Source organism: Prosopis cineraria, unplaced genomic scaffold (genome assembly GCF_029017545.1).
Source record: "Prosopis cineraria cultivar Desert tree isolate PC_DT_omini unplaced genomic scaffold, ASM2901754v1 PC83, whole genome shotgun sequence".
NCBI lineage: Eukaryota > Viridiplantae > Streptophyta > Magnoliopsida > Fabales > Fabaceae > Prosopis > Prosopis cineraria.
Genome location: NW_026555410.1, coordinates 59,770 through 80,965, shown reverse-complemented (window position 1 = coordinate 80,965; position 21,196 = coordinate 59,770). Strand labels below are relative to the sequence as shown.

The 21,196-nt window shown below is 32.7% G+C and overlaps 2 protein-coding genes and 1 pseudogene across 2 annotated transcripts; 2 read left to right on the top strand and 1 right to left on the bottom strand.

Annotated features, from left to right (window-relative positions):
- Nucleotides 1-418: 418 nt before the first annotated feature.
- LOC129295281 (phosphatidylinositol N-acetylglucosaminyltransferase subunit P-like) lies at nucleotides 419-3,320 on the top strand (annotated as a pseudogene).
- A 7,011-nt stretch (nucleotides 3,321-10,331) lies between these two features.
- Nucleotides 10,332-13,249, top strand: LOC129295278 (uncharacterized). Its single transcript, XM_054933777.1, has 4 exons — nucleotides 10,332-10,915; nucleotides 11,291-11,434; nucleotides 11,713-11,918; nucleotides 12,874-13,249. Exons 1-4 carry the CDS (start codon nucleotides 10,674-10,676, stop codon nucleotides 13,032-13,034), a joined length of 753 nt encoding a protein of 250 aa, XP_054789752.1. The 5' UTR covers nucleotides 10,332-10,673; the 3' UTR covers nucleotides 13,035-13,249.
- A 2,340-nt stretch (nucleotides 13,250-15,589) lies between these two features.
- LOC129295279 (uncharacterized) lies at nucleotides 15,590-18,107 on the bottom strand. The gene is made up of 4 exons (XM_054933778.1): nucleotides 17,857-18,107; nucleotides 17,646-17,718; nucleotides 16,290-16,376; nucleotides 15,590-15,976 (listed from the first exon to the last, which is right to left on the bottom strand). The coding sequence occupies exons 1-4, from the start codon at nucleotides 18,016-18,018 to the stop codon at nucleotides 15,912-15,914; spliced, it is 387 nt and encodes a 128-aa protein (XP_054789753.1). The 5' UTR covers nucleotides 18,019-18,107; the 3' UTR covers nucleotides 15,590-15,911.
- Between the last annotated feature and the right edge of the window lie 3,089 nt (nucleotides 18,108-21,196).

Below are 21,196 nucleotides of genomic sequence, written 5' to 3'. Positions count from 1 at the left end.
GAACCGGAGTTATACTGCTTCCACCTATTTCTTATTACATCTTCACAATCACCCAGGTTATACCATGAGCTTAAAATCTTTTTAGTTTGGTGCGTCTGTGCTGGGTGTTGGTAGAGAAAAGAATAGGTGAGTGGTCTGAAGCTGCAATTGCTAAGGTACTTGCATTCTAGTGGGGGAATGCTTCCATCCATTGTAGATTAGAGAAAGCCATGTCAAGTCTCTCCTTAACATTTGCAAGTTCTTTTTCACATTACACCAAGTAAAATTTGGTTTCAAATTGCCTAACTTCTAGCAATTCTGCTGTATTTAAACAGTTCTTAAATTCAGCCATCCCGCTAGAACTTGGGCTAATACTCAGTTTATCTTCAAAATTTAGGATTTGGTTAAAATCCCCCAACAGCAACCAAGGGATATTAACAGAGATTGAGGTAGATTTAATCCAGTCGCAAAAGTAGTGCCTTTGTTCAAGTCTAGGTGGCCTGGTAGTTATACTTAATCACGATCATTAATAAATTATAACTATAAATTATAATAATAATTATTATATTACAAATTTTAAGTAAATTCTAAATCGTGAATTCCTGCATCCCTGCACTATGAAGTAGTTGGGAACTTATCTGCTGTGCGACGTCGAAACCCAATTCGTCCATGGTCACATCGGACAACACCTCTGTTGCCGAGAGCTAGCTGCTGTCTCGACTACACACCAAGGAAACTGACCTGGACACCTCCTAGGGCAATCCATCATATCAAGGCCACCTAAGGCAGCTGAAGCTTTCCGCTACTTTTCTCTCCTGTCGATCACTCCTTTTCTATGGCTGATAGGTATGTATCAGTTATATGACTCAAGTTTATTGTCACACTAGTTGTTTGGCTGATGGATGTGATAACTCACTCATTTCTTACAGCGATTGCAGGACTCTTGAATTTTGCCTCATGTTCTGATTCAACTACGGTGCAACATGTGTAGTGTGAGAAGCTTAAGCAATTGAAGGGTTATGAGATGGAAAGCCCCCACTCGGTCAATAGTCCTAGAAGAATTCTCAGTCTGTCGAAACAGCGTGTGTCCTTTCAAGATCCTGATGACAAAACTGGGTTTGGGTTGTCTGGAGAGCATGGACCAAAGCCTTCAGAAGTATATGGTTTGTGGGATCCATACGGTTGTTGTTGCTTCAGGTCTTGTTTAATATCATGCTTTTTTTTTTAAAAAAAATAAATATAGCTTTACTTGTTTCTTTTTATCTTTATTTGAGTTCCTTTTGATGCTGTGACGTTCTTAGATTTCTCTACTGTTTTCAATTGCCACTTAATGGTGGTATATATTTTTGTACCTAGATTTTATTTGTAGATGGTCTAAGTTCACCTTGCATAAGGCTGTTTACTTTGAAGAAGTCAATTACTTTCTGTATTTGGAAATCGATACATTGTAACTGCATAGATCAATGTGCTGTGTGTCCAAGTTTCTTTGGGTTGTTATCTATTCATACTTGTGATATACTAGTTCCATTGAAGGCCAATGAAGGCACCGGTGAGTAGGGTTGAGTTTATGGTCTTCAGCTCCGTGAGAAGTAGAGGGAGACCAAGAAGGATATCTAAGGAAGTTATCGAATAAAATCTATTAGTGAATGATATATTTGAAGAGTTGGTTGTATGATTTATACAACTGATCTCATTTTATGATATAAGGCTTGTTGTTGTATTGTTATATGAATTTACAAAAACTTGATTTTAGGATGCTTTGATTGTTGAACTGAAATAACATTCAAGTACTTAACAAAAGACTAAAGGCTATGCTATGTGCTTTTTACTTTTTCTTAGTGTATATTACTACAAGACATAACACTTGTGATTAAGTAGAATCTCAAAACACTCAATTTTTATGTGACCGTTTTATGAACTAGCTTCATTATTTGTTGTAGTTTGCTGCTTTTGTATGAATGACCTCATGTCTTGGATTCTAGAGGGTGCAAGTTCTTCATCTTTGTTTTTAAGTTCTTCTTTATCACTGGTCAACTTATGGTTTTGTCACTCAATGTTCTTGTGATCTCTTTGTTTGGAATTTAACAAATTTTAAAATTTTTTCAATTTTCTTTATGAACAGTTATCTTCTTGATATGGGCGTATGTTCCTGAGCATTGGCTACACTCTATTGGGATCACATACTACCCCAGCAGGTTAGAAAGCTTGATGCATGTTATGATTGCAAGCTTAGGTAACTTTCAGGGCTTCTAATTAACGCTATATGTATTAGTTTGGGTGGATAATAAACTAACATATTTTTTGTGAATACTTTCATAGGATGTAAATTTTGAAGTGGTATTTTTTGGTTGTACTAAGGTTAGCTTCATGATACAAGTATAATCAATTAATCTAAAAAAAAAAAAAAACTCTTCATTTAGCTGTTACATGAAGTGGGGCGTTTTGACCCCAAAAAAGAAAAAAAAAATTAGTGGGGCGTTGGATTAAGGGGGACTTGGGTCTGAGCTCTTTCTCCTAGAGTTCTTTGTAAAGATATACATGGAAAAACATTGCCAATTCCTCTTTTTAGGACATAAAGAATACAAAACTCTAATCTTTCACTTTTCAGGTATTGGGCTCTGGCGGTGCCAACCTACGTTATGGTGACCATTGTGTTAGGACTGGGATTCTACATTGGCCTCAACTTCATGTCAACACCTTCCCCTGCATCTTTGTACACAATTTATGGTGAGTTCTATGTTGGCTTCTTTTGGTTGTACACATCATTTTTCCCCATGGGCCTTTCCCCCCACAAGTGTGCATGCCAATTCAATGGAGTCTTTTTTTTTTTTTTTTGACAAAAAGATTTTTCTGGTTGTTAACACTGCTATTAGGGATGTGATTCATTTGTTAAGTATTCATGATAATGAATTTGGAGATTTCTTATTTCAGATGAATTCAGCAGAGATCCCTCGTGTTTCAATTGCTGTGGAGAGGGAGACGAGATGGCCATTGAGCCCATGTCAGATATTGATATCAGCAGAATCAACGATATTATGTTCAGAGATGCATCCTCGTAATCTTTAATGCTATATGGTTGGTTTTCTACATTATGCCAGGAGTGATGCTGATTTGGTTTGTTGCATCCCATGATTTTAATGGTTAGACATGAAGGATAAGCTTATTTATTTATTTATAAATTAGAGAGGGTAAGCGCTAACAGTTTGTAGTTGGTTACAAGACCATTGGCAAGAATAGGCTTGAGTATGCTCATCTTATTGCCATATGTAAGTCTCTTAGATTTTTAAAATTTGATAATGGTCTATTTAGATTAATGAGGATTTGAATTTAAATTTGAACTAGATTTTTCAGTTGGATACACAAAATTTATGAATTTAGATTTGATTCAAATGTAAGTCTAATTCTTATTGTCATTCCTTTATATTTCAAATTCTTTTACATTTTTAGTTATTTAAAATTTTAATCACTTTAAATATTTTATTTTTTTATATTTTTATTATTGATATCTTTATACTTTTTATATATTTTTTCATTTTTATCGATTAAAAAATAAAGATAAATTCATTATTTTTAATTTTTTTATTTTCGTTTCGAATCTCAATTTATTTTTCTTTTCCATTTAAAGTTTTTTAAATTACTTAAATAAAAGATTTTAGATGTGACATTTAAAATTTGAATTTCTTAATCCAAACTCTATGTGCTGCGCAAATAAGTTATAATTCATTTAGATAGGGTTGGATTAATAAAGTGCATAGATATGTTGAAATAATATGTCTATCATTTGCAAGATGATTAGTATATAATCAAAATATCAGGAGATTATCTATACATGAAAAGTTTATGGTCACACATGATATTATGACATATGACGTAAGCTTCATAAAACAACATATTAATAACATAGAATTTATATGAATTAAAAGTTCATAATGATTTATTATCAAATTTTATAAATTAAAAATAATATGCATTTAATTCAAAATTTTCAAACTTAACTGGCTGATTTTTAGGATTTGAATTCTCTCAATTGAGCTCAATTGAGGAATATTGATCTTTAAATTATGATTATATATATATATATATATATATATATTTTACCTGGAGTGATTTTATAGAGTTGATGGAAGGGTTGCAATTTTTTTACAAAAAAATAAAAATAAAAATTGTAATTTTTTGTGATTGGGTTCCATATAAATTCGAAATTTTAAGCTTAAATTTGACATGTTGCAGCTTGCTACCATGTTTTTTTTTTTTTTTTTTTGGATACTTCAAAAAGGAAAAAATAAGCAACCAAAACAAAACAAACTAAATAAGAGCATCAGACACCAATAACATTGGAATCGACACAACAGCCACAAGATGGAATCCCAAAGAAAGTGACAGAGCTCTCTTGGCCAACATAAGCAAACTCAACTTGCAATCCAAATTCAATAACTGCTGAATCTCATAAATCAAGTCCCTGTTAGCATGTAGATCATAACTAGCAGACTTAATTGAGGCTAAAGCCTCCGTGCAGTCGCTGTAGATTCTCACATGACAGAGCTCTCTTGGCCAACATAAGCAAACTCAACTTGCCAATCTAAATTCAATAACTGCTGAATCTCATGAATCAAGTCCCTGTTAGCATGTAGATCATAACTAGCAGACTTAATTAAGGCTAAAGCCTCCGTGCAGTCGCTGTAGATTCTCACATGTCTGTACTGATTGTCCCAAGCTCTTTTCAATCCCATGTAACTAGCCCATAGTTCTGCTGTGATATTATCTCCCTTTTCAAGTCTTACCATGAACGTTTCAAGCCTATGCCCATCGGAGTCTTTTAAAGATCCCACCACATCCTACAATCCCCGTTGTTCTTGCGTATGCCCCATTCACGCAGATCATAATACCATATGCTGTCATCGAAGGAAGCTCCTCTTGTATGATAGAACTCGTGATAAGCATCTACACTCTCAGAAGACGAGTATGTGCTCGACCCATGCAATGCAAAATTGCATTCGCCTGAGCAAATACATTCTCTCTAGTGGTTCTTTTGCCTTCAAAAGTCTGGTCATTCCTTCTCTTCTTCCAAAGTAGCCAACAAACAATAGTAAACATGTCACACTGTCTGGTCGAGTTTTGCCTTGTCTGATCTCGAAGGTTTGTCTTGCACCAATCATGCAAGTCAGCATTAAAATAAATCTCTCAGACGAGCCCGTGAAACAATCCTTAACCAAACATTCCTCAATTCAGGGCAATGCCTGAGTACGTGACTAGTATCCTCTATTTTCCCAAAGCAAAAACTGCACTCGGGATTCATACTCAAATGTCTCTCGTACTTCTTGTTGAGAAGTCGATCACTCAACATAAGCCATATGAATGTTTTGCAGCGTTATGGCACTCATAACTTCCATACCTTTTCCCATACTGAATCATGAGCATTAGTGTTGGCCTTTAGCATCCTGCATGCAGATTTCACAGTGAAGAGCCCATGTTTTTCATGCTTCGACCTAACACCCTCTTCACTATCTTGAGTAGCTGTAAACTCAATTCCATTCTTTACTTTATCCCATGTGTTCCTAAGACCACTCCAAAATTAGAACCAGGACAAGATTGATCCACCTTCGGCATTAAATCAATACCACACTTGTACTTGCTCCGCATGACCCTTGCCTAAGGTGCCTGTTTGTTGTTAATGAGACCCAAACCTGCCTTCATCATTAATGCCTGGTTCTGAGTCTTTGCATGCTGTAAACCCTGTCCCCCTTTTCTTTTTTCTGTGCACACATCATCCCATGCTACAAGATGGACACGTCTCCTCCCAAGGGTAGACCCCCAAAGAAACTGGCGAGAACATTTATCAATCTCTTCACAAGTGCTTATTGGAGGGGAAGAAGTCTGCATACAATACATTGGAATGGCAGATAAAACCGCCTTCGTTAAAGTGCTTTGACCGTCAAAAGAAATAGTATTGGCCTTCCACTTAGACAATCTTTGCTTCATGTTATCAACCACATACTGATAAGTGTGTTTGTTCACTCTTTCATGATGAAGAGGGACACCGGGATATTTTTTGAAGTCAGCCGTGCGATTAAATCCCAACAAATCACTAAGTTGTTGAGCTCTATTATGGCTCACATTATTTGAAAAAGACACCCTATTTTAGTAGAACTCACTTTCTGCCCCGATATAGCACAGAACAAATCCCGCTTTGGCAAAAATAACCATCATCAACAAAAAAGAGATTAGAGAATGGTGGTCCATCTTTAGTGAGTTTGCTGAGCTTGTTACCATGTTTTTTGGGCCTATAGCCATTTGAGTGTAGAAAATGATTTAATATTATCTAGTTAATTTAAGGCTTTATTGATTCCCCCCCCCCCACCAAAAAAAAAGCATCTGATTCCTTAAAATCTTTTTTTCAGTAACAACCTCATAAAAAAAAATGTCAAATCAATACTTCATTATAATTTAAATTTAAATTTCCCACTTCAATGTTCATTCTTCGATATTTTAGCACTGAAAATTCTAAAAAAATTGTTACCCAATATTACTTTTTTAGAGTTTTTATTCTTTCTCCTTGTTTCTTCTCACTATCATATTTATGATTTATCTCCCCTAGAATGAATACTAATCCCAGCCAGTTTGTTTTACCATTTTATTTTGGGAGAATTACTAAGAGCCTGTTTGGAAACACCTAAAAAATTGATTTTAGCCACAAAATCATAGTTTTGAAAATTTTTACCCAAACACCCCACGTTTCCAAAATTCCATTTAACTTCCCAAACTCCATTATAGTGAAGCAGATTATTATTCCATTTTGAAAATCAATTATGACCGTTATTGCATTTATTGTAGTCTTAGATGATAGATAAAAAATTAAACTCTTTCTTAGCCCTCTCCAACCCTCACGTGATCTTCTTGACTCCTAAACTTCAAGCTTTTGAATTGCAAAACTTCGTCTTCTCCCTCAAAGCTCCAGATCGTGAATGGCATCTCATGAGTGGCGGCCTGCAGAGCATCTTCTTCACTACAGTTTGGTGTGAACGGCCTTCCTTCAGTGCTTTTGTCCAAGTTTGAGCTCCTTCCTTACCCTCGTTCTTCATCCTCGATCTGGACAAGATCTCCAGATCGTGAGTGGCATCTCATGAGTAGCGACTTGCAGAGCATCTTCTTCACTGTAGTTCGATGTGAACGGCCTTCCTTCGGTGCTTTTGTCCAAGTTCAAGCTCCTTCCTTACCCTCATTTTTCATCCTCGATCGTTCTTCATCCTCGATCTGGACAAGATTTGCAGATCGTGAGTGGCGTCTCATGAGTGACGGCTTGCAGAGCATCTTCTTCACTGCAGTTTGATGTGAATGACCTTCCTTCGGTGCTTTTGTCCAAGTTCGAGTTCCTTCCTCACTCTTGTTCTTCATTGTCGATCTCCTCCCTCCAGCTTCGATCTCCTTCCTCCAGTGCTTCTCTGTTGAACTTTGACCTCTACCTCCTACATTCAGTATGTCCTCCCCTATTTTAGGTGTTATTTTATATCCTCTATAAGGTATGATTTTCGTTTTGCTCTTTTTGTCTCCTTCGACCTCTACATGTGGTTTCTCTGTGTCTATGTTTTTTTTTTAATTTTTGAGTCTTCGACTTCCGACCTCTGCAGAATATGCTTTTTGTTAAGGAGATGATGAAACAAAAATTTAAAAAAAATTGGACAGGAGACAATGAACAGAATATTTGGCCTTTTTTATTTTTTTATTTTTTTTTTTGTGAACTAAACTGTTGATAATACTGAGCCTTCACGTTTTTATGTTCCTCAAATTCATCTTCCATATATGTTTTCTGATAATTTTTTTTTATAATCCTCAACATGCTTACTATGCGGTTGATGGATAATTTTTGATTTGTGATATGCTGAAATTAATTTTTATATAGTACAATGACTAAGGATAAATCAAAAGCCTCGTGAGATATGAGGAGTACTAAGATTTTTATTGACTTATGCTTGGACCAAGTGCACAAGAAGCAGAGAAATGGTGGTAGCTTTAGCAAAGCAGGCTGGATAAATATAGAAACTACCTTCAATAGTAAGACTGGAAGAAAATATGATAAGTAACAATTCAAAAACAAATGGGATAATTTGAGAAAGGAATGGAAAGACTGGAATAGATTGATTCTGAGTGAGACTGGGTTGGGATGGAATCATGAAAAGAACACAGTAGATGCTCCAAATGATTGATGGGAGAAAAAGATATCGGTATGACATTGTTATGTGAGGTTATATATTTATTTTCTTTATTCATGTGTATTGTGTAATATTATCAGTAATATCTGTGCAGGAAGATCCAACATATGAAAAATTTTGGTATAAAGGATTATCTTTTGCAAATGAATTATGTGAATTGTTTCAAGATACAACAGCCACAGGAGGCAGATCATGGGCTCCATCAAGTAGAGCCCTCCCTTATCAATATCATAGAGTTGAAGATGAGGAAGAAGATGAGTATCGCCCATATATGAAACAACGAGGTGTAGATCTTGAAGAAGGTTCAGGGGACAATGATGAAATTTTAGGAGTTGCTACTGGAGTAAGTGGTGAGTTCCAAAGAGTAATTCTAAATACTTTACAGGGAATCTATGGTGAAGGTAATGGGAAGGAATTGGGAACTACTAGTAGAGGTAGTGGGAAGAGGAAGAGGATTGAATGCAACAGTAAGAGAAAGAAAAAAATGACCACCTTAAAAGTAATAGCTAATGTAATCAGTAAAATAGCTAGTATATCAGAGATAGAAGCAACTCATGTAAATGGAACATCAATAGCTGAAGTTATGCAACATGTTGATGCAATTGATGAAATCAGAAATGACTATGACCTGTATGCATGGTGTATTTCACTCTTCATGGACTAGACTGTAAGGGAAATATTTACTGAGATGAGGAATGGGGGTCCAAGAAATGGTTGCAATATTTTTAAATACGCTTGCACATGGCTTAGGAAATAAGATGGCACAAGATAGGTTTCAACACTTAGGAGAAACTATTAGCAGGCACTTTCATGATGTTTTATCAGCTTGTAATATGCTTGCAATGGAATGTATCAAGCCACAAGATCGAACATTACATCATCTATCAATAAAATTGCAAAATGATAAACGATATTGGCCTTTTTTAAAAAATACAATTGGAGCAATTGATGGTACACATATTCCATGTGTGGTCAATGCTAGTGAACAACAAAACTATATTGGAAGAAAAGGAATTTCAACACACAACATAATGGCGGTTTATGATTGGGACATATGTTTTACATTTGTCTTGGCTGGATAGGAGGGTACTGCACATGACTCTTGCATATTTCAATATGCTCTCACAACTCCTTCAATGAACTTCCCACATCCGCCTTCAGGTATATTTATTTTTTTAAAAAATTTAGTTATCTTAGACTTAAAATTACAAACATGTCAATTAATCTTGTTTTTTATAAGGTAAATATTATTTGGTGAATGCTGGTTATCCAAACCCAAATGGATATGTTGGACCGTATAGACGTGAGCGCTATCATCTTTCTAATTTTAGGAGGTTATCTTTATTTGCAAATAATAATGAGGTCTTCAATTGTCATTATTCAAGTTTAAGGTGTACCATAGAAAGAATTTTTGGCATTTGGAAGAATAGATTTGTAATTTTACGCCATATGCCTAGCTATGATTATGATACATAAGTTCAAATTGTTGTTGCAACAATGGCAATACATAATTTCATTAGAAAACAGTCTGATTCTGATTATGAATTTATGCGTCATGAAACGGAAGACCACATAGAGCATGAAGATGATGATCATGTTGATGACTATTCATCCTTGCCTTCATCTACAGCATCCTTATCAGATATGGCTCATCTTCGTGATGTCATTAGAGTTCAAATAGTTTATTATCTCCCAAGTCGTTAGTTGTTATAAACTAGATGTTTAATATTTAAGATTTGTATTTGTCTCTTTTATTAAATTTATTCTAAGTTAGATACATTGATTTATATTTTTCCATGGATTCATTTTATCAATATTGCATTAAAAAAATTGATCAAAAATTATTACATTATAAAAATAAATGTCTTTTATTGTAATTTATCCATTCAAAATTAATTCCGAAAAAATTATCCAAACATCTTTAATTTTATCAAAATTAATTTTAAAAATTTATCCAAATACCACTATGTTTTGATAATCAATTTGTTTTATAATCAATTTTCTCAAATTAAAATCCAAACGGGCCTAAGCAACCTCACAGAAGTCATGAAAATACAATAAACTCCCATGAAATATTAAAATATCCATAAAGTTCCAAGCCCTTTCCGTAGAAAAATGTTTTTATACTCAATTAACAAAGTAACCTTGTACTTTCCTCCTAACCTCCGATTTCTTCAATAGGTTGCCTCTGGAACTTTCTTCGACTGACCGAAGAGGCTAGTATCGCCTGGCTCCACCGAGTCCGGCCTTTTACCGTCATTGCTTAAACTCTGTCGGCGATCTCACGAAGATCGCTTCTGAGGCCGCGGAAGAAGGACTCTGGTGAAGAACCGCCCCTTTTTCAAGACACGGTGAGCAAACGTAAAATCAAGAAAAATCATACCCCGATAGTCGAATTCCCAAAATACGAATCTTTGAAGAGCCAACTTTGTCCCAGTCTAGAATTTGCCAAGTTCCAGTTTTGCTCAGATCTGTTGTGTGATAGCAATGGCGGATTATCACTTTGTGTACAAGGACGTGGAAGGATCGTCCACCCAGTGGGATGATATCCAGAGAAAGCTTGGCAATTTACCCCCAAAACCACCTGCGTTCAAGCCGCCACCGTTTACGCCTGCACCTGATGAGGATTCGGTTCCGAAAGATAAGGCCTGGATTGATGACAAAACGGAACAAGAGCTCGAAGAGCTTGAAGACGATCTCGATGATGATAGATTCCTTGAGGAGTACAGGTTGGTTATTGAAGTTCGATTTGTAACGAATGTTGATTTCCAGAAACCTAGTGACTCGACTTTCGGTTTTTTTCCCCCTTCTCTTGTATGAGGAAGAGAATATTTTCTGTCAGAATATGAAAATAACGTATATGTATATCATTTGAAATCTTATGACTGCCTTTATTTTTCCTTTTTTCCACTCGACCTTGTCCCCTATGCTTAACCCGCTTTGATTCAGGTGGATGATATTATTTTGGCTATATACTTTCTTAACACCTCTGATTATGTTGTGTTTAGGAAACAACTGCTGTAATGCGTCTTCGACGGAAAAATAAAAAGGCTAAAGCAAGACTTTTATCTTTATATTCTCATTTGATTCTCGTTCTTTGATAGGAAGAAGAGGCTGACCGAGATGAGAGAGGCAGCTAAAGTTTTGAGGTTTGGATCGATAATTCCAATATCAGGATCTGATTTTATTCGAGAGGTTTCACAGGCTCCATCTGATGTTTGGGTTGTTGTACACCTTTACAAGGAAGGGTATGCCTTGAGAGTTCTTTAAATTATTTATATCATTTCAAATGTATAACTTAGTAAAGTTTCTTAGGCGATTGCTACTTGGTTCTCCAACGTGAAGAAACTTTTTGGAAGAACCAATTTATGCATTGTCAAGCTGTAAAATACCTCTACTTGTACTGCATTATTGGAAAATCAGATAAAAAAAATGTTCAAAAGCTGTGTTTAAGTTTAGAATACAGTTTCTTGTGCTGATCTTAATTTTACTCTCTCTCTCTCTTTTTAAATGAATTTCATGGCAGAATTCCTGAATGTGGACTTCTAATGCAATGCTTAGAAGAATTGGCTACAAGATACCCTGCAACAAAATTTGTCAAGATAATATCTACTGATTGTATTCCAAACTACCCAGATCGCAATCTTCCCACTTTGTTGGTTTACAACAGTGGAGCAGTTAAAGCAAATTATGTGGGCTTGCACGCTTTTGGCCGGAGATGTACTCCTGAAGGTATTTAATTTGTTTCAGGATGCTTATGATATTTGTTTTCTTGCTTTGATTAGTAGTGCCCCTTTCTATTTTATTCTATTAATCTTAAAGACATGCCAATTGTGTTATGGATTTTTTTTTTGGGTTATTTTTGAAGGGTTTAAATTTTGAATTTTTATCCATATCCTATCCCACTCTTACCACTTGAACTATAGGTGGCTTGAGATGTTCTTCTTTCATTGTTGATTTCTTTTAATAGTTTCCTGTTGAAAAAGGCAGGAGCTTTACTTCTTCTATTTCATGTCTATTATGGGTTTATGGGCTGCTTCTATTGTGAAGCTTTTCTCGAAATTGCTGTTATTAAATTGTACATTTAAACTGATATCTATTTCTGTTTTAACATAATTAACATTGAATGTTGTTTAATCAAATACCATCTGGCAATATTTATTGTCAGATTATTTATATCAATATAATTTATTCACTCTATGGAAGAATGATTAGGTGGTGTTCTTCTAGCAACCTGCGTGTTGTGAAATTCCAGATACAAATGGGGAATATTTAAACCATTTCTCTCTGCACTGCATCTCTTCCTGTAAAACTGGCATCTTAGATGGACGCTAATGTACAGCTTCACAGAAACCCAAAGTGTCGGTGTTATATCTAAGTGTCACTTCGTGTTAACATGTATGTATGACGTTTACTAGTCATGAAGACTGATTATTGATTGAAGATTCTGTGCTTCATTACTTGCTATTGTTCCTTGTCTATTAACCTGTCTATATTTAGAACACGTATTATCATTTTCCTCATGCTATTTGTATGCATATGGTTCCCACTGATTGAAAAAATTCAGCTGAGACATATACTTCTACCTTCTTATTTTTCATGATCCTCTTTTCTATCTTCTCCCTCATTCTACCTAACATGTTTTGGTGAATCATTTGCACGTTCTGGTAAAAAAAAAAAAAAAAAGGTGTTGGATTAGTACTATGCCAATCAGATCCTGTGCTGAACGATGGCCAGAGTGGGAATGAACAATCAAGAAAAGCTGTCATCGATGGTGTTCGCAAGAGGTTCATAGAGAAAGTTGTTGCTGAGCACGAGCAGAAGGATGATGATGGTTCCTCTGAGTGATTAGCATGTTTGCTTGTGTTTATGTCTTTCCGTAATTAAGATATTTGTTTTCATGAAGAGAAGCAATAAAGGTAGGAATTTTGTGCCTCCCACAACTTTGCTTTCCTTAATATGCTCTTTCTGAGTCCCGTGTAATTGTGAAATTGACAGTAGTATTTTTTTCTGATGTGTGATTCCCTGTCATTAGATGCTAAATCAATCCAAATTTGTATTTACATCTTGTCTTGTTCACCATTCTTGATTTATAATGTTTGAATGAATGGTAAGGATTGGAATGGCTAATATGGTATTAGCCACTGTCCAATGTGTGTGTATTATTATAGTCGTTGCCATTTGGTTTTCTTTTATTTTCTTAATATTTTTTCTTGGCCAACCATTTTATTATGCTCTTTTACTTTGTAATCTACCAAACATGGCTGTATGAATTTTGGTTTGATGGGGGGAAAATAATAACGTGAACGAAACTCAGCTTTTAGAAACTGGTCTGAACAATCCACGTGAATGATTCAGGCCTTGGGGCAAGATGCTAAGATCGAGGCATTGGTTTAAATATTACTCCCTCCAAGTTAAAATATAAGTTGTAGTTAATTATATCATCGTTAAATATTCTAAGAGTTTTGATCTAATAATAATAATTAAAATTTTAGTTATATTATCGTTAACTATTTTATATGAAAGTCTCGATATAATAATAATTATTATTATTAAAATGAAAATTTCAATGTATGTTTTCTTTCAAAAAGAGTAATAATAAAATAGAAGTATAGTTAAAAAAAATAAATATAAAAGTTATTTAATGTTTTATATTTTGAATTAGATAAGGTTTTTAAAAAATATTTTATATTATGGTTTAGAAGGAGTGGTAGGTAAAAATCATTGTTGAATTATGATTAAATTGGGAACAAGTTATTTCTTTAAATCAGTTAATCACTGATTTAATAGTTTGTTAGTTCAAATGATTGAATTAACTCATATTTCAATACCATGGAATAAGGTGAAAACTCCAACACTAGTAATTATGCTATTCACTACCTGGGAATAATTTTGGTAGTGAATGATTGTCATAATTCACAAGCAACAATACCCACCCTAGTAGATATGAAACAAATCAGTTGTGTCTACAATTTTATTTAAAAAATATGACGGGAAATATTTAATTCTTAACTCAGACAATATCTTGAACTTAAGAAACAAAGGTAGATTCTAAATTATTTATATTAATTATTAAATCGAGATGATTCAGATCTAATTCAAAAACGTGCATGACATTCTCAAACCCATGATGAATAGATCCAGACACCCGAATAATATCGGAGTTCAGGGACATCTAATTTCGTAAATTGGATGATGATATTATTGGTGACTAGTGGCCATTGTTAGTAAGTATAAATTTATAACGAAAACTATCAACTTGCTCATAATTGATGAAGATGAAAATATCTCATGTAAGTGTCAATTTTTTTAATGGGAGAATTATGTTAATGTCTCACAAACAAACAAAAAAAATATAAGGTTCATTAAATAATTGAACTAAAGCATTGACAACACATCAATAATTTTAATTCAGCTGTTAATAGACCTAATAATAATTAATTATCTTTTGTGAGATCTGGTTATAATTCTTCTTTATTTTAATCTTTACCCATGCTGGTTCTACTGACGGTTAGAGAACAATCAGAACATTTTCTTTTAAAGAGAAGGATAAGAGAATTATTATAAGATCAACGACATTATATTTATATGATAACAAATGTTTATGTCACAAAAATAGAGCAAAAAAATTAGGATAACAAAACCTAGAATGGTGGGATAGATGTCATATAATAAAAATAATTCGCAATTACTGTATATTGAAAAAATTGATCTAGCATTTATAAAAAATAGTTTTAAGTGGTACAAATTTGTATAAAGAAAGTATAAAGAGGTAAAGCAAGGCCAAAATAGCCATCCAGAAAAATAATTGAAGATCTATCCCCAAATAATATATCTAAAAACTTAATTATTAATATAACACAGCAATATTACATTATCCATATAGCTAACCCTGCTTCGGCCCCATCTAAATTTCAATTGAATATAATTAATTATAAAAATAATTGATTAACATTGATTGATTTTAATTATAATTAATTATATCATATCACAATCTGTTTAAATATTAAAATTAATTTTAACTATACAAATTATCATAAAGGACATTACTTTTTAAAATTAAATTATTAATAAAATTATATTTCAAGAAATAAAATATATTATTTAACAATAAAATTAAATTTATAAATAATTTTGTAAAATTTATTTCAAAACGTGATTTTATCTCAATAATCAATTATCAACTTTTTATGTTGTTTGGGTAATTTTTCCAAAAATTGATTATTTGGGCCCCAAAATCGATTATAATGTCAATCGAAAAGGCTGTTTGTTGAATTAGATTTGCTACTTGTTATTGGTTAGTTCCAGTAACATCCCATAAGCCAAGTTCCCAGAAGAGGAAACGGTGAAAAGGGCAAACAAACTATTTCAATGCAGCATAAGATTTTGACTGGACATCAGAATGACCGGAAATATATGGCATACAACAACAACAACAACAACAAGCCTTTATCCCACTAAGTAAGGTCGGCTACATGGATTGCAAGACGCCATTGTGCTGTATCAAAATATATGGCATAGATTAGCCTAAAATATTGAGAGCCATAATTTTCATTTCCCCTTTCTGAGGGACTGTCAATCTAGTTACTTGGATGCAACATCACAATATTTTAACCCTGGTTAGTTTCAGTCACACCCCAACTTTAACGTAGCTTCCCATCAAGGGAAAACTAAAAAGAAAAAATTCTGACAAAATTTCCAAGTATCATACCAAACATTGCAGATCTATTCCACCATGGCGTCACCTGAAACATCAGCGGCTGGCACCGAAGGTTTTCTTTTATTCTTACCTGTAAGAAGGCACCACAGGCATCAGTCAAACATTGGAAGAGAAGAAGATATGAAATTTGACATCTCAAACTCCGATGCGATGTTCTATTACCAACATAACAGTTCCGTCCCATCTCTTCTTTAAGGGGGAAAAATAAAATTATGTTCCATTAATTCTTTCCTCAACAAAGTGAATCAACATTATGCCAACTGTACATGACTGACAACAAAGATGTCTTGAACCAATTGTACATAGGTTCATCTTTCTATCTACTTAGAATATATCCAGCCTGCTGGAGATGGAATAAAAGCATGCTAAAATGAAAATCTTACCTTTATGCTTCACCTGTTTAAGTTTTACGCTCTTCTTCAAGTGAATCTTTCTGGATGGTTTGCTACTATCTTGTGATTGGGAACCCCCTAATAGCAAATTGAACATAAGCTTAAAGAAAACCATCAAATATGTTTTCCACTATCAGCTTAACAAACCAACTACAACTACGAAAAAGCATCCATGCTGTCCCCATTAGAAACAAACTACAGCTATGATGGGATTGGGGATATACTGCTCATTGTAGAGGTAACAAAATAAACATAAAGGAAGCAAATAGCATTTGTCATAAGATTTTTTCAGTTTATAAATACATTATCAACTTCATTCAAAGGTGAAGTTAGATGTAGTTCACCGAATTAGCTCTGGATAGATTTTGGAAACCCAAAAGTGTTTTTCTGGCTTGGAATGTCTCTCACATGCTAGAAGCTGTAATCACAATGATTATGCAAACTGTAATGCTTTATCATTGACAAAAGAATGCTATGATGACAACCTGTTAAAATCAATGTATAAAATCTGGAGGTGTATTATCCTCTATATAAATTGAAAGAGTACGTAAGATAGAGAAAAGCTATTACTTTGAGGTCTGAATTCTCACATTGTGGAGAGAGATTTGAATTAAAGAGCTTTGTTCAAGAGTCATCATGCACGAACTCTTCAAAAGACGTAGCTCAAATCCTCATTCAAGTAACTAAGCTCTATTTGCAAAACTCTCAGAATTTTTCCATTATTTTGAATTTTCTGACAACATTTCTGTGTTCTTCAACTTGAAATGACATCGATGCTAGTAGGGAGACAGTGAGTTGCAGGTTGGAAGCAAGGGGTGATAGAAATGTTTGAGGACTTGGTTTTTAATATTGGAGAAGGCATGAATCAAATACACAAAGCTTACGATGATTTAAATTAGTTAATGCAATTCAAGTAAAAGAATTAAGTAACTATAATCTATAATATCATTCAAAGAAACCCCAAAAATAAAAAAAAATTAAATGAAAACCAAATCATTCTATTGCTTACCACAATTTAGGAATAATTTAACCCTTGGAGTACAAAGAAGTCAGATGACCAAAACAGGACATCATAGTTATCCCTTAGGCTTTAATAGCCTCCAGCATGATAATATAAGGCTAACAAATTTACAAGCTAATAAAGTAATATCATCCAAAACAGATGAAAAGAATTTGTCCTTGACAGTAACACTTCAGGACATTCTATTTTCATTTGAGAATTCACCAGATGATACCAATTCTTGAGAGATACATGATCTGTCTCAATATATACAGCAAAGACGCATTCCACGATTTTAAAAAATAATCATTAAAACAAAGCTGAAACACAATATCAATGTACGTTACCTTCAGCTTCAGCTACTGCCATCTCTACATCTTCCATGGTTACCAGGCCTTTCTCCAGAGCTTCCTTTTGCTCCTTCAATTAATTCAAAACGCAATAATGAGCTAATGCAACATCAAATACAGGATGATTATACGGAAGTAAAGACAATATCAGGTTCATTAGGCAACGGAAAAAAAAACACAGAGAGAAAGAGGGAGGAAAAGAGAGTACTCGGCGCCACTTTTTGAAGAGCTTCCGCTTTCGTTTGCCGGAGATGGAAAGAGGTTGGTACTTGGTCTTAAGCTTGCCGGTGATAGGGTCGCCATGAAGCTGTCTCTTCTTCTCTGATAGTAGGGCTCTCCTTTTCTTCTGCACAACATTGAATTTGGCCATATTTGCTTTTGTTTTCTCGCCAACGAACTTCACAAACCCTAAAGGCTAGACCCGCTAGCGCATTTAACCTTCTCTATTTCGTTGGTTGTACCTGCCTCCAATAAACTCTTCAATTGGTGTTTTTACTCTTTTAAATAAAACTAGATTTTATAATATTAATTTTCAATTGCAATATAATCGAATAAAGAGCAGCGGGGATTTTGATGAATTCAATTATTAAATAAAATTTTTAACATTGGTAAAATGTAAAGGAGATAAATAAATAAAATTACTTATAAATTTTAAATTACACTTATTTATACAATTATAAAAGCTATTAAAATATCCATGCGATGCATATGTTTTATATTATAGTTTTTATAAATAAATCTGAAAGAGTAATTTATAGTAGACACTTTATCCATATATATTATCTAATGGGATTATATAATTATAATTATTTAATATTAAATATATAAATTAAGTAAAATAAATGGTAAAAACTAAATACATATTGTGCGATGGAAAATAGATTAATAAAAATTTATAATTATTTAAATCAAGTTATCAAAGACATTCTTATAAACAACATTAAAAATTATATCTCTAAAGCGATCATTCTCATCAAGAATTAATATTTTTAGACACCCCATGCTTCTTACACAAGAAAACAACAACATATAATCGATCATTGGTGAAAATAGTATGACATATGTACAAATTAACATGACACAAGATCTAATCCTAACTTTTATTAATGGGCATTGCAAACGGCCAATATAATAGGGAAAAAAAGTCTCCTTTTCATAGTAAATGATAACTTAGAATCAAATGAATATAGAACAATATATACTGTCTTTGTAATTGATCCAGATATTTATTGAGCTTCAATAACATGTTTTCTAGCTGATATAACTATAAGACGTGTGCTATTGTACAACCTCATGAACTTATCAATGTTCTAGTTCACATTAAAATAATTACAGCATCCACTTTAAGCCTTATTTCATAATTTAAGTGTCTTGGCATTGTAATTTAATTTATAAAATATGTAAAGTGTAAGTCATTAAGTAAATTTATATATCTATCATCTTCAATAAACACTATCAAAGTTCAAGAATACAACTTTCTCTCCTAAAAGCAGGGACAATATGTATTTGTTTATTTACCATAGTCAATAAAGCATCATAGGAGCTAATTAATTTGCCTATATCTAAAATATGAAGAATTATATATATTGGTAAGAAAATCTAAGAAAGTCCAATCAATATGGATTTATTAGATTATCTGAACCATTCAGTAACAAATCAGATAGGATCTTAATGCTCATAAATCTTTTATTAGCTCTAATAGTAGTCCTATCAAGATAATCCATTCAATAAAATTCTGAAGAGCACTAATAGATGCTCCATTGTTTGTTGTTAGAAATCTCATGTTTATTATTAGTGTAAGAAGTTGATAATTATCCCAAAATAAATAGTTAATGATTGCAAAAATAATGTTTTCTCTTAACCCATCTAGAATAACAGGAATGCTAGATTTGCTTGATGCCTCCACCAAAACATAGCAACTTTTTTTTTAAAAGAAAGATCACCAACTAATAGGTTGCTTAACTTAGAATATCGTTTAAGCATTTATCAAGAGTTTCAAGACAAAATTTGTGTGCCATTGGAGCCTCATCTCATATAATCAATGACTTATAAATCAATAATTTAGCTAAGTTGCTCCCCTATTTCATGCCACATATAGTGATTTCAGTCACAATAAGAGGGATACAAAATTTGAATGAATTGTATGTCCTACTAGGAACATTAAAGAAGCTATCCCTCTTGATGCTATATTGGAACTATCTCACCTCTAGATTTTAAAGTAGAAAGTTTTCTTCAAAAATATGTCTTCCCAATGTCACCATATCCATACAAGGAAAAAAAAAACCCTTTATCAAATTCAATGACATCAATAATTTTATCATAAATTTTTTTTCTTAGAAGTTAGGTTCTAAAACAATTTTATCAATTTATTATATAATGCAGCCCTGTCATAATTTAGGTTACATCTTATTAATTTTTTTTCTATTTGCATTTAAACTTGACATGTCGGTTGAAAGTATAAGATCATAATCTCTGGAACTTTTCTTATTAGATTTTAGTATTTTTTTTAATTTTAATTAAAGTTGGTAATATGAGTCGAACTCATGAGCCCATCCTAGTCAAATAGTGATAGGTTGGATTGTATAATTTAGAGCTCGGTTAGATGTTTTAATTTTTAAATTTTAATTATATTAAAAAGTCTAAGTGTTAAATTTTCTCATAATGTGTTTGTCTATTCTCTCCCCCTTCAATTTAGGGAACTTTAAATAATTAAATGTAACAATTTTAAAATAAGTAATTTAGAAATTTTGCGATCAAATTAATAAATAGTGAAAATAAAAATAAACACAAATTATACTGACTAATTTATTATCATTATATATTATTTCCCTATTTCATTAATCTTTTGTATATACATGTTTAAAATATATTTTAGACAACTTGTGTATTTATATTTTAAAAAATATCAAATAAATAAGTTTGCAAAACTAAAAAGTTTAAAATATGAATAAAATGCTTAAAAAATATATGCATTAAATTTTTTTTAGGTATATTGAATATTGTTAAATAACATCTATATTTAAAGAGGGTATTTTGATCTAATATATGACTTAATGGTTAATTAATGATTGGATAAATAAAAATAACATTTTTAAAATAGAGAGGAGGTTTGTGTTTTAAAACTATTAGTTCTAGGGAAGTTTTGTATATGTTTAAAAAATAGGAAGGATGTCTATTTGATTCAAATAAATTAGAAAAGAAGTCAATATATTTTACTCTTTTAATTATTATAATATATACTATAATATATATAAGGATGAAAATTCAAATTAAAATTGACAAACTTTCTAAACATCATGTATTGAAATTTTAATTTATCTAGCTTAAAATTTAAAATTTAAACTTAAAATTTTTTTGTATTAAGAACTTAAAGTCTTTTATTATTAACTACATCATATTGGCAATTCAAAATAGGTAAATATATTGATCAATATTATCAACTTATCCTACTCAAAATATAATCTTACCAAAACTTGAAATACTTCTAGAAGTTAAGATTGATTTGGTAAATTATTTTATCAAAGATATGTTTTTAGATATAATTTTTT